Source organism: Nyctibius grandis, chromosome 4, assembly GCF_013368605.1.
Source record: "Nyctibius grandis isolate bNycGra1 chromosome 4, bNycGra1.pri, whole genome shotgun sequence".
NCBI lineage: Eukaryota > Metazoa > Chordata > Aves > Nyctibiiformes > Nyctibiidae > Nyctibius > Nyctibius grandis.
Window position 1 is genome coordinate 29,420,769 of NC_090661.1, and position 22,526 is coordinate 29,443,294.

General features: G+C 42.6%; 1 protein-coding gene across 1 annotated transcript in view; it reads left to right on the plus strand.

Annotated features, from left to right (window-relative positions):
* Window positions 1-22,526, plus strand: part of ITPKA (inositol-trisphosphate 3-kinase A) — a 39,577-nt gene that overhangs the window by 9,179 nt on the left and 7,872 nt on the right. The window contains exons 3-4 of the mRNA XM_068397353.1: window positions 17,525-17,621; window positions 20,570-20,783. Of these exons, the coding sequence (XP_068253454.1) occupies window positions 17,525-17,621; window positions 20,570-20,783 (311 nt within the window). The remainder of the gene's footprint in view (window positions 1-17,524; window positions 17,622-20,569; window positions 20,784-22,526) is intronic.

A 22,526-nucleotide genomic window follows, 5' to 3' on the forward strand; every position in this document is an offset into this window, starting at 1 on the left:
TATGTACAGCACCAGTCGAGTCACTGTCTGTCTCCTACCTTCTCTGTCAGTGTAGTTTTTGGAGAGAAAGGGGACTGAGGCAGAAAAAATTGGCTTGTCAGTCCATGTTAATTTGGATCTTGCATAGCATAGGTTTAGATTGCATTTTTAAGTGCTCTTCTCGAGCTTCCTCTAAAAAGCTCACAAGTTGGGCAAGATGGTGTTGTCTGTCCGTAGCATAGCATACCTGGGGAAAAATGTCATGAAAAAAAAGGGGGAGGGGGAAAGGAGGTGTTAGTCTCCATCAGCTCTTTCTGAGCAAAAGCCAAGGGAATGGGGAGAGGCTACCTGTTCATCCAGTGTCAGTCTAGCAAACACATTGGTGTATTGTTTCCAGTGCTTAACTGATCCATGGAGAATGCTTTCTGGGATAACACATAGCCAGCATCATTTGGGTGGGTTTTTGTAACGATAAACGCTGAGCTTTCCACAAGGGATGAAATTTTCCTTTACATTCCAAAACATGGAAGAGTGAGACTGATGCTATAGAAACCTACCCTGAACCCATCAGGCCTGGCTACTATTGTCTTTTAACAAACCTTCTATTCCTTGGCAAGCTTGGGAAGAAGTTAGCCAAAGACCAATTGGCACCTCATTTGAAGCAATATCATAGACCTGGCATGATCCAGATTTAGAGCTTGGGACAGAATCTCCAAGCCAGTTGGTGACTGCTTGACAAGCATGACACAGACGCTGCTTTGTGGGAGCTTGGCATTAAACCAGAATACAGGAACACTCCTTATCTACAGGCTGAAATATCCAAGTAAGGTGACGCAGTGAATGCAAACTCTTTAAGCTGTTTACCCCTGCCCACTGATACCACCTTTATTTTACTCGCATTCAGCTTCAATCTGCTGTTCTTCATCAGCCTTCTGACCTAATCCATACTTGAGCCACGTTGATAATAGAGGTGTGGTTACAGGTGATAAAGAATAGGTATAGCTACATGTTATGTCTGCATGTAATTGGCACTGAAATGTGTGTGATTCATCAGTCCACCAAATGATCACCTGTTTAACAGGAAGCTGGGATGTTGCAGAACTGTGTGACTAAGAAAGCTAGTGGCAATGGCACAGTTCACTTGTGATGTATCAGAGGAGAGCACAAACTGCTGTAGTCTTCATTCAACTTTCATATGATAAGGGTAATATCTCTTGGTAAATTACATGGAACACTGCGTAGAAAGAGAATGCCTTTGTTTTCCAGTGATGGTAGGAAATCATCATTCATTGTCAGTGTGACTGATTCTGTTCCCTGGTTTCTGCCACATCCTGACGTAAAATGATCCAGTCTTAGCTATAGCTGCCTTCACTACTCTGAGCTGCTACAGAGAACACAGCTTTCTTTGTGTCTTAGCTTTTTTTCATGCAGCTCCATATAGTTGAGAACAATGCAGTGGTTCTTCTCAGTGACGTTCACTGTGTCAGCATGTTATTTCTGTGCTCTGCTTTCTTTGTTTCCTGTGGTGGAGTGCTGAATCAAATGCATCTTTCTACTTCTCTCCTTTGAGATGCTGGTGATCGTCAAAGTCTGTATGTAGTGCACACAAGGGATTGATGGAGCTCAGCTGTGAAAGGTGTGTTCAGCCATCTCACTCTTCAGACACAGGAGGTGATCTTGAGGAGGCTCAGCTGTGCACTAGGCAGCTGTGGCCTAGGTTTGCCCAATACAAGAGGACCATCTCTCCCTGGGCCTGAAGAGCCCCTCCAATGACAGCACTCCTTTGAGTGCCCTTGGAGAGTGCCCCTTTAGCACGGGCATGTTAAACGGGCCAGCCACCTCTGGCTCACTCTGCAGCATGTGCTTTGGAAAGGAAGGGAGGATGAAACACCATTGTCGCATGTCAGCACCTTCCACTGCTGGAACCTGTTCAGATGCTCTGAAATCACCACCTCTGAAAATCTTCAAAGATCTCCTGAGCGTGTGGCACAGGTAGTGGTCCTGTGCTTTTAAATGACCAGTCTTATGGACAAACACATTGCAACATGAAGCTGCGCGATTCTAGTGCAGGCTAGTCAAGAGCAAAACTTTGGAGATGAGGGAGGTAAGAGGGTTGTGATAGGTACAGGACACGTACAGGCAAACAGGAGGGGAGTGATCTGGACTGGTTGGGAATGCCAGTGGAAATGCGAGGGGAAAGACTAGACAGAAGATCGAAACTTAATGGGCAAGCAGACTATGGCTTTAAAAAAACGAAGAAAATACATTCTCAAAAAAAACACGTCGGGAGAACATGAGACAATTGCGTTAAGAAATTGTCATTCAGTCAAGCATTGAAAATAAAGGAAATAACCAAAGTGACTGCAGTGTGGGTATATTAATATTCTACAGTCTTTAATTACAAGCAGGCATAGTAGTTGATGAACAGAGTGCATGACTCTCAACTAATAAGCAGCTGGTTTATATTTCTGATCACCTCAAAGAGCAAGTTACAGTTCTGTAGTGACTGATGCCATGTGTTGCAGGACCTCCGTTTCTTCACGGATAGGCATGCAGCAAATTAGGCAGATCACAGGAAGAGAAGGACTGACTTCATGATTTAACACTGCTGAATGCTGATGTGGAGAACCGCTTGCCTTTCACAGTGTCCCTGGGAGAGACTAAGCAAGTTCATAGAATCACAGAATGGTTAGGGTTGGAAGGGACCTCTGGAGATCACCTAGTCCAACCCCCTGCCAAAGCAGGTTCCCCTAGAGCATGTTGCACAGGGTCACATCCAGGTGGGTTTTGAATATCTCCAGAGAAGGAGACTCCACAACCTCCCTGGGCAGCCTGTTCCAGTGCTCTGTCACCCTCACGGTAAAGAAGTTATTTATTCAGACTTTCACCATGGCCATTAATTGTATTTTTCTCATTTTCATATTGACTGCTTGAGAGCATGGGTCTTACTAGGAGAAATGCTGAACATTTGTACCTGTAACTGAAGTTGATGGGAGCTGTTCTACAACGCTGTTGTACAGTATTGGATAACACTAGGTATTAGGAAAAGCAAAAATTGACACCTCAGATTGGGCTTTCAAAATTAGTGGGTACTTTTCATATTAACCTATCTTTCCTTCAGTATTTTCTCTATAAGATATGAATAAAACGGTTTGCGTAACAGAGATTGTGAAAAGAAATTCATTACAATTTGGAAAGCACTCTGTCGCAGTGAAGGCTGTCTTAAAACTACCACACACGACTCAGTAACTATGTTTACAGTAGATTTCCAGTAAGTGAAGTAAAAATGGTAAAGCCAATGAGGACAGAATAAAAAAAAAGCTGCTTTTTATAGTTGGGAGTTGTTTGTTTACACTGAATGAATAAGAACTACAGTATGTTATTATATAGTTAAAGACTATATCATAAGCTCTGCAGAAAAGGGTAAGTGTTGCCATAAAGAGAATAACTTAAGTTTGCACCAAAAACTTCAATTTTGAAAATTTCTAACTTTTGAGTACTCAGTTTTGCATTTAAGACATTATTAAAGTTCCAGGTTCCAGCAGTGGAAGGTGCTGATATGTGACAATGGTGTTTCATCCTCCCTTCCTTTTCAAAGCACATGCTGCAGAGCGAGCCAGAGGTGGCTGGCCCGTTTAACATGCCCGTGCTAAAGAGGGCACTCAAAGGAGTGCTGTCCTTGGAGAGGCTCTTCAGGCCCAGGGAGAGATGGTCCTCTTGTATTGGGCAAACCTAGGCCACAGCTGCCTAGTGCACAGCTGAGCCTCCTCAAGATCACCTCCTGTGTCTGAAGAGTGAGATGGCTGAACACACCTTTCATAGCTGAGCTCCATCAATCCCTTGTATGTGCTGTGCCAACAATCTCCACAGAAGGTAACTTCTAAAGAGTAACGAGTGTCTACTGCAAATGACCTTGAGGTTCTCACAATTTGCCAGATTTGGTCTGGTTGACTTCTGCTCTTCCCGTGGCCTGCTTCTGCTTTGAAAATTCTCCTCTTGCCAAGTTTCAGGCTCCTTCTCAAAATTCAAGGTTAAAAATCTCTTCAGAGGATTCATTGGAAATTTTGTAATGGGATCAATATGTATCTTTTTCTGGCCTTGGAAACAGCTGAAGCTTTGTTGGCATTGTTCAGTCTGAAGCAGTTTTTGCCCTTCTTTGAGGTGAGTAACTTAGAGCAGTTCTCAGGAGAATGGGACACACAGAAATAGAAAGACTTCTTGTGCATTGGTGCTTTAGTGGCTGTACAGGAAATCTGGGTTTTGAGACCCTGATCTTCTGAAAGAGGCAGAGCTAGAGCAAGTGTTAAAAGGTGGCCTCTGTATTTTTCTTCATCACTGTATGCTTGTGTGATGCAGTGATAGAAAGGATAAAAACCTGTGTGAAAAGTGTTCGTGCATGCAGATTGGCTGTTTGTTATCTTTTGCAGGATTTGAGTGGGTTGTTGGCTAAGTGTGCCTGACCTGAATGTTCTAATCACGATAAGCTCTGCTTGCTGTGGGCTCCGTCCTCAGCCGTTCCCACCCGTGCACGTTCTGTAGGAACAGTGGCGCCGGTTCCACAAAGGGTCGGCTTTGTTCAGAGGAGAATGTAATCTGAAGAAACTAGGAAACCTTCCTACGCTCCAGCTTTCACTTTTCACAGTGCAAAATGCTGAGTGTCAGAATTTTGGGCTGATAATTGGATACAGTTTGTATTGTCTTGCTCTGGGGAATTTAGATAAGGAACTTTTTTGCCTTCTTTGTACTAACCCAGAAGGAGTAAGCAATTAGATCCCTAGGTACTCATTTCAGGACAGATGCTGCCATTCTGTTCAAAATCCTATGAGAGGATTTTAAAGTGGAGATTCCTGACTTCCAAGTGCTTTTGCCTATCACTTGCTCATGACGCTGCCATGCCTACCAAAGGCATTCAGTAGAAAACATAATGAAGCCATATTTTAAATACGTTTGGAAGAAGTGAGTCTCTGGAGTTCTCTCTGACCTAATGATCTGCATGGATCTGGGCACTAATCAGGCCTCTGTAACAGTTTCGTGACTTGTTTTCCCTAAGTTTATAGCAAGACCAAAGAGAATATGTGACTGACTGCCTTCAGCAATGAGACCAGGGAGAGAGGAAGTCCTGTGCTATCTAATAGCCCTGTGCTTGTTAATCACTATGCCAACAGTCTCCAAGTCTTTTTCCAGCAGTAGGACTGGCTGATGTCCTGAGCATGGTTTCCCATTCCAATATTAAAACTGGAGTGACAGAAAACTAATAATCTTTTTTCCATCCCTGTTTATCCATTGGGATTTTCTGAATTATCTCTAGAAATATGTCCTCTCCCATTGCCATAGTTGTGTGTCTTGATCCCAGTCTACCTTTTCAGTCCTCTGATTGTATAGGCAGCAATCCTATCTGGGACAGGGGGTGGCTGTATGATGAATGTAGCCAAGTCACCAATTTTCTTTTTTACATTGCATTCTTCAAGAAAAAGAGCAGACAGGGCAGCAAAATCAGTCTTGGCTTGTGACGTAACTTCTCTGCATGGCTTGTTCCTCTGCGTGCAGTGTAAGCCATAAGCCACCTGCAAATGACATTTCAAATGTCTGCCTTTTCTTTGTCTGCTGAGCCATGGTGCATTGATGTTGGTCACTCTTGGGTTCTGCTACCTATGTACAATCTGGCATAGAAGCTGCTGCTTGCTCCATGTTTCAGGTGGGTGGTTGTGCAAGATATGGGAATGTGGCTTGCAGTTCTGTTGCTAGGAGCCAACAGTATGAAATTCTTTTAAGTTTTATGGGTTTTTTTGTTCTCTTTACTATGAGATAAAAGTTTTGGTGGATGAATGGTCTATGTATAAACTACACCCTGTTTATTTTATTTTATTTTTAGGTGGGTTCACCTCTTAATAATTGGCAGTTGACGTTTATGTTTCTAAAAAGGTGGGATCTCCAGGATCTTGATTGTAAACACATTTGTTTACCTTCAGGGCAGAGAAAACATACTCTGTACAACACACTTACTATTGTTCAAACGCCCACAACTCTTCAGGAAGGCAGATGCCTTGTTTCAGTTTCAGTCTTTTCGTTGAGTCACTCCTGCTTATGTAAGGTCTGAATTTGACTCTCTTTCTTAAGGCTACGTTATGGAAATGAAAATCTTAAATAATCCCTTGTCTGCTGGGACTACCTGCTTCTGATACGGAGGAGGAATTCAACTTGCCTTTCTTGTGTTGTTCTGTTAACAGAAATTCTCTTGATCCTGTAGTTTTGCTCAAGGCAGAAGTCATCTTTTGTCTGGATTCCTCACATAGTTCCTAGTGCTGACTCGGGGCAGGAAGAGTTTCTCTAATCTTAGGTTTGCTACAAAAACAAACAACTACCTTGAAACCCAGAAGGCCCTCTCACTCCTGTGGGGGAAGGTGAAGGGTCTCCATTTCCATTTAATTCTGGGTTTCTCCATCATTGCCATGTTCCATTTGTGGGCTCCCATCCTGTCTGTGACACTGGCCTCACTTTTTCTGTTCTGATGCTAACCCAAATAGGAGTGTGGTTTTTGTTTGTTTGTTTGTTTTTAAAAATCCTTTCAACACAGTGGTTTGGAATAATCTCACAGTTACTATGTTAAAGCTCAGAGTTATTAAAGTGGTTGCTGAAGGATGTGGCTTTCCCCAAGGTAAATACCACACCCTGCTAAATAACAGTGCCTATTGCATGTTGACGCTTGCATTCCATTGCAAAGGGTGGGCCGTATTTGAACAGTGGCATACATGATAGGTGAAGCAGTAACTGCTTATGCTTCTTTAGAGAAAAATGGGGGTGTGAATTTGGAGGAGACAAAGGAGGAGAGGAGAGATGGAGTACTGAACTTTGTCTTGTGATAGATTAGAAGAGCAGATGGCAAACTGTTACCAGTGTATGTCTGATCTGTTTTTTACATGACATATTTTTAGACTCTAATAATCCTTTTCACTTAAAACTATGTTGCTGCTTGTTTGAGTACTTGAATGCCTTATTTGAGTGCCTCTAATTTAGTTTACAAGCACTAATTACTTAAATTGTTCAACAGTGTTCTGAAGTGGAGCTATTACAGCCTGCAGTTGTGGGAACTGGAGCAGAAAAAGGGCATGTGTCTGGACGTAGATCCCATACTGAAGCAGTGGAGTTTGCTCAGATCTTTTGCAAATGAGCATCCGACATTTTAGGATGTTAGAAGCTGAATTATCATGGTAGAAAAGAAAAAAGTTAAGTAAGTACATTTTAAAAATAAATACCTCTCAGTAGCCTCTTTATATGCATGTGCATATGTACATACATGTGTACAATAATTTCAGAAATCCTGGTTTGCAAACAAGTGTTGGTGTGAGGGACTTAATTTTTTAAATGAGTGTTTTAATACTTTTTAGGAAATGGAAATAAAGCACAGAAAGGGATCATGTAATGTTCTTACTTGTCCTGCAGTACATGAGTATCTTTAGACCATTGATGATGAACCATCTTGGTGCTTGTGACTAGAACTCCTTTAAAAGTACTGCAACTCATTCACACTGGGATCAGCCCAGTTCTGTCTTGGTGGCAGGTGTCCCCTGTGACTGAGCTAGACAGTTTTTACAAGCATTTGTCAAGCCTGTTTGAAAACTCACTAATACCCCTGGGAAGCCCTTTTCTGATATCTCATCTGAATGTTTTGGTCTTGTTGCAAATTAAAGCCATTTGTTCTTGTCCTTCCCAGTGGACATGGAGAACAATTGACTGCTCTTACAGTTATGAAAACTTGTTGTATATTAGAAGACAGTTGCCGTGCTTGGTCCTCTCAGGATAAACAAACACAATTCTTTCAGCCTCAGTGATACAATGTTTGTTTGTCCCTGAACTTTCAGTTTGTCAAAACTTTCATGGAATAGTGACCAAAGTGGAGCACAATCATCACAGATAACCAGTAGGTTCTTACAGCAACCTTAACTCTATTCTTGTGCTTCGTGTCCTTTCCTACAGGAAAAAATGAATTATAGCACAATAGTCTTCCACTGTTACAGTGTTGCATTCCTTTCAGGCAGAATCTTAAAGTTATATGGGATACGGCTTCTGGAGCCCTTACACGAGGATACGTTGAAAGCATGGTAAGCTTTCAACATGTGTTCAGTAACCCAAGCTACTAGGGATAGGAAGAGAGGAGTCTTTGAACAGTTAGTAGAAGACAATTTCGCAATTTCTGTTTGATGGTAGTGGTTTGTGGCAAATGGGGAAGCATAATAAAGGATAAGCATTCAAATTTCCTTCATGTCTCTTTATTCATTTGGACTGGAGATTCTCCTGTGGCCGCTGAATCACTGAGGTGTTAAACGGGTGGTGAGCCTATCCCTGAACTGCTGGGCAAGCAGGATAGAGCTGTGTGTCTAGGTAACAGTCTGCACCACCTTAGCAAATAAGATGAAGTGCACGCTCAGCTTCCTTCCAAGTGCCTGGAGTTCACTCGGGGGAGATTAGCTGCTTGAAGTTACTTCCTGGCTTGTTGCCAGGACACAGTCTCTTTTGATGTTATGCAGAAACTACACCTGATTTAAATGGGTTGGCACTTGTTGTAGTACATTTGGATTTGAGGTCATACACAGTTCACAAGTGACATGTTTGTGCCTTAACAAATTGTGCTTATGTTTTAGGCTGAACCTATTTATTGGTCTATGTATAGAGAAGTGTGGATGTGTTTGGGTTTTAAGTATTCCCAAATATCCTGTTTGGAACTGGTAATTTTGTGTTCTACTTAATAGGATGTTAGGCTCATTTTTCATCTAGAGTGTGTTGTCTTTCTAGATGTCTCTTTCTCATGACTGGTGATGTCAATCACTGACCCATGACAAGTGGAGGATAAATGGAGGATGGGCAGAGAATTCTCAATTTGCCAAACTGTGGCATAAGAAGTTTCTGAAGACTTAAACTGCAGTTGTTTTGGAGGTTAAGAAAGATTTCTTTCCTTCTGCCACGCCATCTGCTAAAGCGATGTTTGATTTACCACAAAATTGTTCTGGGTGATGGACAGCCTGGATAAATCTCAAATGTCTGGGCTCTGAAAGTGAGTCAATTTGCCTTATAGTAAGGAACTTTCCATTTACTTCTTGGATAATAGCATTTCAGTTTCCAGCAAGACTGATGTTCTGACAGAACCTGGTAGGGGCAGAACCTCTTTGGTTCAGTTTTCCTGTGTTCAGTAGGAACAGGTGGCAGAGCTCCATCCTATTAAGAGAACCAGTGTCTTTCAGAGGAGAGCACAAGCTGCAAAGGTAGAGATAATTGCCATGTTTAATGCCTGCTATCAAAGGTAGACATTTCAATATCCCTTAAAAGAGAAAATGCTGATTCTTATTAAAATAAAGTCTTTCAGTCAACAGCATTGGCTTGTACAAGATCTCTGTGAGATAAGTGAAGGAAACCTTTGCGACAGTGCAGCTTTAAAACCATCTAATTCCTTGACTATTTTGGCCTGGGAATGACATAAAGGTTGTAGATATTTCACTTGATAATGATCAGAAACAAAATGCCAATGTTGATTCCTGCAGGATAGTCAGCAGACTGCAGCTCTTGATGCTATTTGCAGAAGGGCAAGCAATGCTTTCACTTCTTCGCACTTCATTTTCCTCTGATTTGGAGAGGGACTGCTCCTGGAGTTAGAAATAGAATCCAGCTGTGGAGTAGGACATGGGATCTTGTGCTCCTATTGATTCAGTCCGATACTGGCCATCCATTTCTCTTTCCTTCACTTCTTCCTTTAGTTCAGATACAGTGAATATCCAGCAAGCTTACCAAGTATCCTAAAGGGTAGCAAAGCCAAACAATGTATGCATCTCACTGCGTGGTGAGGCATGACAGAGGAGAAAACATAGGAACCTGAGGCTTCTGTCTTGCAGTGTTGTTTCTGCTTATTGCGTTAAGTGCTTCTCGTGACTCTGAAGATTAGGCACAGCCCGTCTCGAGTGTGGTACAAACAGGAAATGAAAGCCCTGCAGTCAGAGGATACACCTGCCAAAGGCTGGCTGAGCAGCTGCGGCCCTCACCCATGGCTGAGCGCACAACCGGAAGCGTCAAGGGCTGAGCACAGGCTGAGCACCGTGTATTCTCAAAGGTTTGGAGGCTGAATGGTGAGAGAGAGGGAGAGAGAGAGGAAGGTGTAGTCACAGTTTGCCTGGCAGTCTGATGAGAGGTGCTAATCAGGCAGTTGCTCGTGTAGCATGCAAACTGCCATTCTTTAGGAGCACGTGTTCTCCCTTGCTGTTGATCATCAGTCTTACAGCTCCAGCTGGCATTCGTACACTATAGGAGGATCAACTGTGTGACAAAGCAGGGAGCGTTAGTTCCCTTGGGGACTGAAGCAGATACAAGGATGGTCAAGGCTCCCAACGCGTCTGGCATGTAGATTGGCACGCATCTGGCTCAGTGATTTCTTTGATCAGGGACATGGTTACGCTGTTTGTATTCCTTGAGTGACAGCTGACAGCATTTGAAGTAACACAGCTGCCGTGGCAGAAGGCTAGTTGCAGTGATTTGGCCGAATTATCAGTTGATGTTGGTTGGCATAGCACCTCTGACAGTCTGAAGAATGATGCTGTTGCATATCGGGTCAGGGCACAGACTTTTTAAAGCCGATGCTCAAATCTCCAGGCTCTGGGCTGGGCTATCCATTGATGTAAGTTATCATAGAGCAACATTTTGATTCTGGCCCTAAATACCTTTTTGTCTAGCGATGAACAATCACTACTGTGCAGACATCAGGAACCTGTTTACTGCCCAGGGACAGGAGGAGATGAAATGTGGCAGTAACAGGGCTGAGACAGTTGCTGTAAGAGCCTCACCCCGTCTTGGGAGCTGAATCGAGTGTTGCACTCAAACTTAGTTTTAAAGGTTTGTGTGAATGTTTGCTCACAGACTCCTGTCAGAGCTTGCTTGGGGAGAATTCTTCTTGTTGACTTGCTCTTTCACCTCCCACCCATTGAGATCTTTGTCTTAATTTGTGATTCATGTCTGATTCAGCCAAGTGGGTAGTAGACTTGGCAGCAAGAATCTCCTTAGTTTGAGGATTCCAGAAATCTTTAATAAGGGGCAAAAGCACAGAAAGCAACTGCTGAAAGTATAAAGTAAGTGCCTTACATGCCAAATTCAGGGATTTTTTTTGTTATTTGAGGCATTTTTGTTTTAGCTATGGGTAAATCTTGCACCTTGCTTCCCTGCACAGAGCCTTTGTGAATATTTAAGTTGTATTTCTCCCAACAAATAAGGCAAAAATGATGTGTATGCCTCACTTTCTCTATTGCAGTACGATACCTTGTTAGGTCTTCTAAGTTTCTTCAAATACCAAATGATCCCAAGCCTAGGAGGAGTTATAGCCTGGACAATTAAAAAAAAAAAGTCATAGAATTTTGATCAACTGCAATGAAAACCTTTTACTAGCTCCTTTAGATATTTTAAAAGTGTGCATGTATGTGTGTATATATATCTGTATATATTATTAGAATAAAAATCAAGGATAATGAAAACTTGCTTATATTGGGCATAAAAATGTCTGCTGTTCCAGGATCTGGATCTGATGAAGTCAACTGCCTGCCTCTTTCAGATCTGCAAAAACAACGACACTAAGCCTCAAACTGAAAGAACTCAAAACCAGAATCCCTTAGTAGGCAAATTCTGTGACTGTAACTGGAAAGATACTGTGTTGCTCAGCAACTCTCGCTATCTTTTAATTTTTTTTCTTGCATAACATCATTCAAATCCCCAGATCTCTCCATGAGATGAACCGTATGGTTGGCTGTCCCAAAGCTGTGCTCCCTTGAAAAAATGAAATCCCTAATAACCCTTGAAGCTGGCTGCTGTGAAGCTGCACCCATGGAAAACCCATTAGTTTCAGGGAAATTACACTGATAACAACTTGTCTTGGTAGAATATTGTGATTTTGACAAAGCAGTAGATTGTCTGTTAAAGTCTTTGTGACTTTTTTTAAATAGGTTGTAATTATAGTTATTGTTTGTAATTGTAGTTATTGATTACACTCACATAGAGAAGCATATCTGGTTACAGGGTAATTAAATTAGGCTAGTAATTGTCTTGGTTGTGGTCTGCTCAAAATTATTTCTTATGGAAGCTTCTTATGATAATGGCAGGTAGTGGCTGCATTGAGACAGATGAAAGCAAAGTTTTGTTCAGGCTAGGCTTAGTTCATTAAAATAATGTGATTAGTAGCTTTGGACCTACGTTTAAGTTCTTCGTCTGTGCAGGTCCAATATATCAGGTCAAAGCCAATTCAAATAAAGCGACAAACAATGTTGAAAATGGAGAACAAATCTGAATATGTTAATTTCTCTTTACAAATTTAATTAAATAATTGAGTAAACTGGCATAAAGAATTAAGAAAACAAACTAGCTTTCAAGCTGATTTATTTCCGTTTTAATAAACTAAGGTAAATAAAACAGTCAAGGATTTTGTAGATAAAATTGACTCATAGGGTTTAAAAAACACTTTATTGAGTTAAGTAAATGTGTATACTATAAAAAGTAAAATGGAAACAATAATAAAACTGTAAAACATACACAGAGTTTAGAAGGAACAATTATTAACAGAGAGCTATTTGCAGGACTAGACCCTACCACCTGCTCACACTGACACTCAGGGCAGCTCTGTGAATAATCTTACAGACCTCGTGACGATTTGTTGTATCACCCAATGAGAGTAATATGGGTGCTAGTGTGCTACCCAGAAAGGAAGAAGGAAGAGAAGCTGGGGGGGGGGGGGGGAATCCCAGGAGAAAGGTGAGCCACTGGAGCATGACTAATACTGTGCATGGATAAGTCATAGCTGATACCCAGCTTAGCAATGCTTAGTGTTAGCTTAGGGCCTGCCAGTAGAAGGCAGTTCCAGCTAATGGTCTGATGGGTTCCCAGGTGTTACTTTTCCGGTTGCTGTTGTTACAGTTACTGTGTCCCAAAAGAGGCCAACATCCATTGCCTTCTCGTGGCTTGCTCGTTTGCACTGCGTTGGCCAAGATTGTCAGGCAAGGTATTGCTCAGTGCTTCTGCATTTTGGGCATGTGGCTCTTACAGAATTATTTTGAAACACATGTAGTAACTTTTTGATAATTATGTTTTTCTGTACTCCTTGCAAGTCCCTGTGGAGGAACCTTGTTCCTTCTAGAAGTTAGTGAGACACTGAGTAGGCAGTGGCAACCAGCGTTACAGATCAGATTTCAGCCCCCATGTCCCAGAGTGGCAGAGTTTAGCCTAAATGATGTAAAGACTTTCAGAGAACAGTAGATTATGATGACTGACAATTAAGTACTCTTTCTTAAAGCCTTTTAGGGGGGAAAGAAAAAAAAGATTACAAAGAAATTTCTCACTATCCTTTTGTTTCTTGCTGTCATAATAGCTCTCTGTAGGCTTGCGTAGGCCTTGTACTAGTGCACAAAAAAAGGCAACAGGATCTTGGATAAAGAAACTGCTGAAATTTTCCTGGAAGAAGGATTCAAGGGTCATTGTTTACTATAGTCTAGCAGAATTTCCATGAAAATTTACCAGCTCAGGCAAGAAGCTACTCCTCCACTCTGCTTCTGCTGGAAGAGCTTTTTTAGGGACCCTATTGATTTATGTTACATTTCAGTGTACTTTTGTTCTTTAACTCACTATAGTTTCAAGTAACATGCTAGGATTATTAAAACAAATGTTTGTTTTGTTTTGTTTTTCCTGAATAAAAGGTTTTTCTTATTCCCCTCTCCCCCAATACTTACTAGTTTAGATATGATTGGTGTTTTTAATTATTGTAATTGCTTCACTTAGGACTCAGTTCTGCAAATTCCTGTGCATGTTACCTGTTTGTCAGTGCTTGCCTGAGGGTAGTTACATGTGTTTAAGGTGTTCACAAAACAGAGATCTTTGTTTACATTTTACACTTAAAGAGGGAGAGATTTTATTTATTTTTCCACAGAACAGCAGAGGAAGGTTCAGGTCCCTATCCCCTGTTGCCCTTAGGAGTCACAGTGTCTCTCCTGTTCCTGAGGGATTCAGCATATGCTCAGAGATTTCAGTTGTTCTATACTGCCTGTAAAACAACAACAGCAACCAAAAAACCCCACCCAGTTCAGGGAGTCTGCACTAGTCTGTTCCGTGAGCTTGGCTGTTAGGATGGTATAGCCCTTGTCCTGAAATGGTGGGAGGGTTTCAGGAAAGCCTGGTAGTTCCTGGCGATTAATTCTTGGGGACAGTGAGGCCTGAGCCAAAACCCCTTAAAATGGATGAAACACCTCCCAGGTGAGTTTAGTGGGTTTTCCTCAGCCAAGTCCTACTGGTGTATTTGGGCAGGATCACCATGGCTGTGCTTTTGCGTACTAGTAACGTATGAAGTTGTGCTCCCATCATGAGAAAAGGCCTGTTCTCACAGGAGCTAGTGCTCTCAGTTGCTGGTCAGCTTTGCTGTTTCTTTATGGATAGACCTGATGGCAACAGCTACCTTTATTCAGCAAAAGATCAAGGAGGACTGAGCAGGAATCTAGAAGAAACAGGGACTTAGGGAGAGAGGGACTGCAAATACAGCAGAGCAGTGGTAGCAGTCCTCTTTGCCATTGCAGCATAAAGCAGTGATTTGAAAAGCACATAATACCATTGCTAACAAAGAGGAAGAGATGTTGCGTTAGAAATAGAAGTGAGAAAGATTCCTCCTACAGCAGGCACACGAAGTTTTCATCTTCCCACTCACAACACTGTTCCAACAGCATGCAGCCCTGTTTGCATCTTGGCAATTTGCATCCTGGGTTGAGTGAGTTGGGAGACTGGAAATTGTGGTAAAGTGCAACTGCTGAACCCCTGCCGATGGCAGCATGCCTCATGGGATGGGCCTGGAAGCAATCCTTTCCCTCCTAGCTTGAGCCTCATGCTTTCCCTGTCTTGAGAGGTAAAGGGTTTGTGAAAAAATTAGACATTGTCAATGTCTTCTTATTGGATGAGTAGCTTAAACATACTCATTCAGGGCAGCTGTAACCTAAGTAGCCAAAGTCCACTTGAGCTGAGGCTGAATTTGGCCCATTGCCTCTCTTTTACACCCACAGTACAAATAAAAGCTGCAGCTTCTTAGGGCTAGGTGGGAGGGAGGAGGTGGGAAAGCCACCAGAGTGTGGTGTTGCATTGACGTTGATGTGCATTCCTTGAAAACCTGTGGTTCTCATCACTTCTGGGTATAGCAGTATGGCAAGTCATTGGGAGACAGGATACAGTTTGTTAGGAGTGGGACATTATGATGAGTATAGGATCTTTATGGGAGAGCTATGGAGCAATGCTAGCTTCTGATTAAGGGAAGAGGGGAAAAGCAGTGTTACCCTGAAAATTGGGCTGGAATCTTCAAAAATTAAATCTTTGGCAGGAGTTACATTTAAAGGGGTCATTTTAATTCAGAATGATGTTTACTTTCAACTATTCTTTAAATAACTTAGGGCTGTGTCCCTCTGGAGTAGAAACAGCAGAGCAGACTGAAGGGCTTCTGCTATCAGTTAAATCTGGCAAATAGACTATACAAAAGTAATTTATCTTTGCTACTTGAATAACAATATTTACATTGCACTTTCGTCCAGAAGGAGGCTACGGACATTTGCAAGTGGTGTACAAGAGTCTCTCTCATCCTCACTGAACAGCAGCTAGCTCTACAATAGAGCCAAGCGCTGTTTAGCACTGCAAGATTGCAGTTTGGAATGACTTAAGGCAAATAATATAGAATATGAAATCCAAATAATATAGAATATGAAGGGGTCATTTAAACCTGCAGAAGATATTTATGAAACTGGAGTTTAGCTAGAGCTAGAGCAGTGCAACCGAGTCTTCATGATTCTCAAATATCCAGGATTTTCTTTCGATGCTTCCTCTCACTGGCACAGTGTGTTTTCAAAAGTATTACTGCCGCATGGGGCACTCGTATTAGACTGAGAGTGACTTCGTTTCAGCTTGAACTGTGTTCAAAACCAAAATAAGTTAAATAGGAAGAAGCAATCTTATTTCAGAATAAGTATGCTTATATGGTGATTATATTGTTACGTCAGTTTAATTTGCAGCATAACTTAAAACTTTGTTGTGAAGGCAAGTCCTTAAAAGATACATCATTTGGGTCTGTGAGTTCACATATCCTCTTGATACATTATAAGATAGCTGCAGGGTTTTGCTCTCACATGGTGGCCAGCATTGCTAGAGGATACCTTATAAGAAACGTGGTATCAGTGAACAAGTGTGGGGAAGGGTGGTGAGGTCAGAGTGTGATCTGGAGAGCTACATTTTGCCTGTGTATCATGGCCTATAATTTCACTTTTTGTATTTTTCACTTCTGTAGCAGTGTAGTGTAGAAGACAGTAAAAATCAGGTATCCAAAGCACCTACATCATCAGATCAACATCCCTGCTAGAGAAGACATGATTGTTTTGAAGGTGGATTTTTCAGGTGTTGAGCAATGACCTAAACTCGTTTTCAGTGAAATCAATGCCTCCCATTGATTTTGGTGAATCCCAGTTAGGCTGTTGATAAGTACATCTATAAATACAGCATAATCTCCAACTATATTTGATCTCAGCAAAAAAACCTTAGCACTAAGTTGTCGTGCAAAAGTATTGTGCAGTTCCATTTTTTTCTTCATCAGGGTACCATGTTCTAGTGACTGGAGAAATGAGCCTGCTGTCCTTGTTTGTGAAGCACTTCGGGATCCCTCAGAGTGTAACACGAACGCCGGTGGGCTGTGGTTCTCTCCCACACAGGTTTCAGTTCCAGAGCATGAGAGTTTTTCACTTTCTACTTTTTTTTGCCTTTCTGCCTTTGTGACAGAGCACTCAGCTGCTGTTTGTGAGCAGCTGTTCGGTTTCCCTGTCTGCCTGCAGCAGTACCCAGGCAGCTGCACTGTGCGGCAACCAAAGGTGGCCAGAGCAATGCCCAGCTTTGTTAAAAAGTAACAAGATTGGGAAAGAGGGGAGGGAGCAGGAAAATCCATGACCTGGAGTAGATTCTACAGCATCCTGTCAACGGGTGCTGAGGGACCTGGGTGACTTCCATGTGCACCTAGAGAGAGTTTTCTATGCATCTGTCACAGTAGGACTCACCTGCTGACTCGGAGAAAGCTGTAAATCATGAGGTGATGCTGAAGTTCTCTGGGAAAGGAAGTATTGCTGACAGTAGCAAACAGCTTATGTTCATGTCTCATGGAAACTTAAATATGCATAAGTGCATGTTCAGCATCTGCTGTCCGCATACTGTGTGACTCAGATGCAGAGAGGGTCAGGTGTGGCTAAGGACAGGGTGTGACGTGCAGTATGACTTTTTTTTTTTTATTTCCTGCAGGCAGCTTTGTTTTGGATGGTAGGGCATTATATTTAAGTATTTGTCCATTCCTGGTTTTATGTGCATATTTTTCCAGTGGTGATCATAATGTCTGGTTTGTGGTTCCACCTTTGAGCACTTACAAATTAGTGAGGAACAATTCAGTGTGCATGAAGCTATGTGGTAGGTTTGTGGCATGTCAGGATTTCAGCTTTTGCCCAACTTAATATTTCTTTTCTTTATATTCCAGAAAAAGGCATGGCATACAATTAAAACCATGGTTAACTTACCAGTCATCAGCCCCTTCAAGAAACGCTACTCATGGGTGCAGCTGGCTGGGCATACAGGTGAGACAGATCTCTTCAATGTGTTTGTCTCTGGAGTGGGGATGGCAGCAACAAGGAAACTATTTCAGTATTTCCTTCCTTCAAGCAAAAAGGAAGCAGGCAATATGACATAAATCTGTGAACTAGAACATCTTTCTTTCAGTTGTGGTGGGGATAGGGAAGAGGGAGTGAGATACCTGAATAATTACATGAGCAAGGAAGCAATGGTCAGACTCTGGGGAAGGGCCAGGCTCCCAATGCAGTGTCACAGAATCACAGAATGTTAGGGATTGGAAGGGACCTCGAAAGATCATCTAGTCCAATCCCCCTGCCGGAGCAGGATTACCTAGACCATATCACACAGGAACGCGTCCAGGCGGGTTTTGAATGTCTCCAGAGAAGGAGACTCCACAACCTCTCTGGGCAGCCTGTTCCAGTGTTCAGTTACCCTCACCGTAAAGAAGTTTTTCCTCATATTTATGTGGAACCTCCTGTGTTCTAGCCTGCACCCATTACCCCTTGTCCTGTCAAGGGATGTCACTGAGAAGAGCCTGGCTCCATCCTCATGACACTTGCCCTTTACATATTTATAAACATTAATGAGGTCACCCCTCAGTCTCCTCTTCTCCAAGCTAAAGAGACCCAGCTCCCTCAGCCTCTCCTCATAAGGGAGATGTTGCACCCCCTTAATCATCTTCGTGGCTCTGCGCTGGACTGTCTCTAGCAGTTCCCTGTCCTTCTTGAACTGAGGGGCCCAGAACTGGACACAATATTCCAGATGCGGCCTCACCAGGTCAGAGTAGAGGGGGAGGAGAACCTCTCTTGACCTACTAACCACACCCCTTCTAATACACCCCAGGATGCCATTGGCCTTCTTGGCCACAAGGGCACATTGCTGGCTCATGGTCATCCTGCTATCAACTAGGGCCCCAGGTCCCTTTCCCCTACGCTGCTCTCCAACAGGTCTGTCCCCAACTTGTACTCATACATGGGGTTGTTCTTGCCCAGATGCAGGACTCTACACTTGCCCTTGTTATATTTCATTAAATTTCTCCCCGCCCAACTCTCCAGCCTGTCTAGGTCTCTCTGAATGGCTGCGGGAGTTGAAGCCCTAGTCCATCTGTTGCTGTTGGTTGTGGTATGGGATCATCTTTCTTGACTGAATAGCCAATATTTTAGTTCCCTAGTGGGAAAGATTACTGTCTGTGCCTGTGTGTGCCTCAGCCCTGGCAAGGACAGTGTTTCTAATACCAACCCCAAACTCCTCATTTGAATGTAAGCTCTTGGGTGGAAAACAAATCTGGTGAAAACTGGCTTGCTGACCAGCTGTGTGCATTGTGAGTCTGTCATTGTTCACTGTATGAGTGCAAGGAGCAGCTCAGTTGGCTGGTTCTAGTTCTGTGTCTGTAGAAGCTGGTAAGTGTGCTCCTGATGTAGGCTTTGTTCCACTGGTAAGGCAAAAAAAAAAAACAACGAAGAGAAGTCATCAGGTTTGCTTCTCTCGTGCTTCATTTAATTCCTATGCAGCCCTTGTTTCTTGAGTGCTAGTGTGGGGTTTATTAGTACACATGTGGGCAGGCACCTACGCTGCATCGTGCAGTACCTGAACCACCTCTTTATATGCTAATGTACTAATATGGTGCACTTCAAAGCTGTGCAGAGAAATGGATTTAGTCCTAGAAACGGAGAAGCTGCATTTTGCACAGTGGTGCTGGTGGGGCTGACCGTATCATGCAGAGTGCCAAGATGACCAAGTCTTACTGCAGTTTTTACCACAGTGTGTACGGGGTTGGCTTGATCTGTGTGGAGTGGTGTACTGGTCGTGTAATCATAACCCTTCTGGAGGCTTCTGTAGTAGCATGGAAGAGGAGGGTTAAGAGGTTACTAGAAGCTGATGAGGGGAGATACTGCTCCAGTTTGCTTTTGATAGTTTTCTGTGGTTGCATTTAGTCCATCCTTTTTGCAGCTGTTCTTCTCTGATATGACAAGTTCTTTCTAAACTAAAACCTGGGCCATCACCATCCTTGCTCTTGTACTGAGACAGTGTGAGTTCTAGGATTTGTCAGAGAAGAACCAGTTTGCAATGGCTTAAGGATCCTGCAGTGATAAAAGTTGAGCTATTAACGAGGATTAACGAGGCTCCTACTTTGGTGCCTATTTTATGTCATGTAGATTAAAGGGAACCTCTGAATGAAACGTGTACTTTCCTTGGACGTTATTGGCAGGTTGCAGGACAGGAGAGCATCTGGACAGGAGACTTCAGACAGCTGGAGTCTAATTACTGCCCATCTTGGCCTATGCAGACTGCCATTTGTACTGGATACCATTCAGACGCAGGGCTGTAAAAAACCAATTGCACTAGAGGCTGTACCTGCAGATTAGCAGGGCTCCGGAGAAGAGGCAGTACCTGGAGATAAACGTGTGCGCAGTCACAGCCTGTGTGTGTAGAAAGGGCAGTGCTTGGCTTCTGGCCTGTTCGTCACTGTTTAACGATCACTGATTGACCGTCCTGCCTCAGTACGTACACGCTCGGCAGGTGTAACCCTACGTGAGGATTAAGGACAAAGCCAACACTGGCAGTGTTATGCAGCTTTAAAATAGCCTGTCAGAGGATTAATGAATTCTGGCTCGTGGCTTCTTCCTGTGCATTTTAGTAAGTATAGCAGTGTTTAATATCCTAACAAAGAGTTTAGCATGGAAAAAAAAAAAAAAACGATGGCCTGGAGCAGCTGCACTCCTTAAAGCTATAAATTCTGACATGGGAATGTATCCAACCAGACTTTCACTGCCAATGGCTGTGTTTGTCCTGGGTGTTTTATTTTTTATGAAAAGCATGTTATCTTTTCTCTTCAGGGAAATCTTTAACTGCTGTCATGAGGCTGAAGTAGATGAAGCTGCAGTGGTGGGGGAAGGTGTGTTTCTTCTTTGCGGGTCATTCTTGTCAGCAAGTGTTTGATTTTCTTTTTTAGGGAGTTTCAAGGCAGCTGATAGTGGGAAGATTCTCAAACGCTTCTCAGAGAATGAAAAGGAGTGTTTTGAGCGATTGATGAAAGATCCACTACGCTCCTGCGTCCCTTGTTTCCATGGCGTGGTGGAGAGAGATGGCGAGAGCTACATTCAGCTGGATGACTTGCTTACTGATTTTGAAGGGCCTTGTGTGATGGACTGCAAGATGGGGATCAGGTGGGGTACATGAAAGAGAAAGTGCTTTCTAACCCAAGTGCATTTGAAGGAAGGGGGGGAAGAAGGGGATGTGGCCCTGCTCTGCCTGGAGGAGTTTGGTAACATTTTTGGAGCCTTGGGATTCGATCCAGACAACCTGTTCGTGGTTTGGCAATCACCTTGGACAACCTGAGGAGAGGTTGTCCCAGTGCAGCATGGCTTTGCTTTTCTGCAAATATACGGAACTGGATGTACTGTTCAGCTACAGTGAAACAGTGTAGGGAGTACTGACTAGCTGTATTGCGTTGAACAACTTCTGTCACCATACTTTCTGTCACCATACTCTCTGAGGAGAGTATGTCCCACTGTTATCTGATTGTACATGGATTCTGGAAACTAAGTGATCTATAGCCTCAAAAAATATCCACATCAAGAAATTTTCAGGGGTCAGTTAAGACAGTTTCTCTGCAGTGGCCTGATAATAAACGGGGAAAAAAATTACATGATTCATTCACTGCCTGTTCGTTTAATCTTTGTGTATGCAGTGATTCAAAAAACCCTACAAAGAGTAAAATTCCCATCTCCAAATGTGAATGACTGAATAGCAGTGTGAAAACCCATTTCCAATGCTTGAATGAGTCTTCACTGGTATTGATCTTTTCTGTAAAGAGAAGAGTTGACCATCTGCTCAGGACTGACCTGTGTTTTTCCCTACTCTGACATCTCCATGATGCTATTACCTTGTTCTCCAGATTCTCACTTTCTTTTCTTTTTTCTTGTCTGTGATTAAGAGGAAAACCTCAAAAATGTTATCTAAGCATAACAGATAAGGGATCTGTTGAGAGCCTGGATTTACAGTATAGAGACATATGAACTGTCACAGTAGTCTTTTGGGTGCCAGCTCATATGCTCAAGAGCTATTGTCATAAATGAGTTATTCAACTTACAGGAGTGCAGACAAGCCTTTTCAAATAGATGCAAAATCTTAAATGAATTGTCAGCTAAATCAGAGTAGAAATGTGTAGCACTGATATGCCCAGAAGAAAGAGGAAAAGGATTTGCAGCAGTACACATTTTATTCAAAGCAGGTGACATTCTGGTAGTGAGTGACAGCATCTCTTAAACACCAGCCTGGCTTATTACACTGTGATGAAGAAAGTACACTCCAGGCACCTGACAAAGTGCAAGCGTTAGGAGTCCCGTGGAATGTAGAGAACATGGATAGTGCATTTCTAATGGTTACCAGATTAACGGGTTGAGTGATAACAGTGAATGTGGGAGGTTTGCTACCCTTCACCTTCCTGTTCTTAGTTACCTCTTCTGGTTTGGAACTGCTGAGAGAATCTGCTTTTTTAATTTTTACTGTATGAAGAGTGATTCTGTCTTTCACTGTGATGCATTAAGTAAAACCTTAATTGCTTTCTGAGGCCTTAAGAAGTCACACATGAGTGATATTAGGTTTTTTTGAGGAGAGAGAGGATAGTAAGACTTCAGCCCTGTTTACTTTTGATTTCATTGTAAGTGATCTCTCCTAACTGTCCTCTGAAAATACAGCTCTATTTCATGGCACAGTAGGAATTCAGCTTTCTCCCATTCTGTAAGCAGGACATAACAATAACATGTAACAGCAAGTAAAGGTGTAGTTAGAACAAGAAGTGAATTACACAATTCCCGATTCCTGTGGCTGTTTCACTAAATATGCCTGAGCAGTCATTAGTCTGTTCTTTAGTTTCCCAATATGCAAAACTGGGGTAATGATAACAC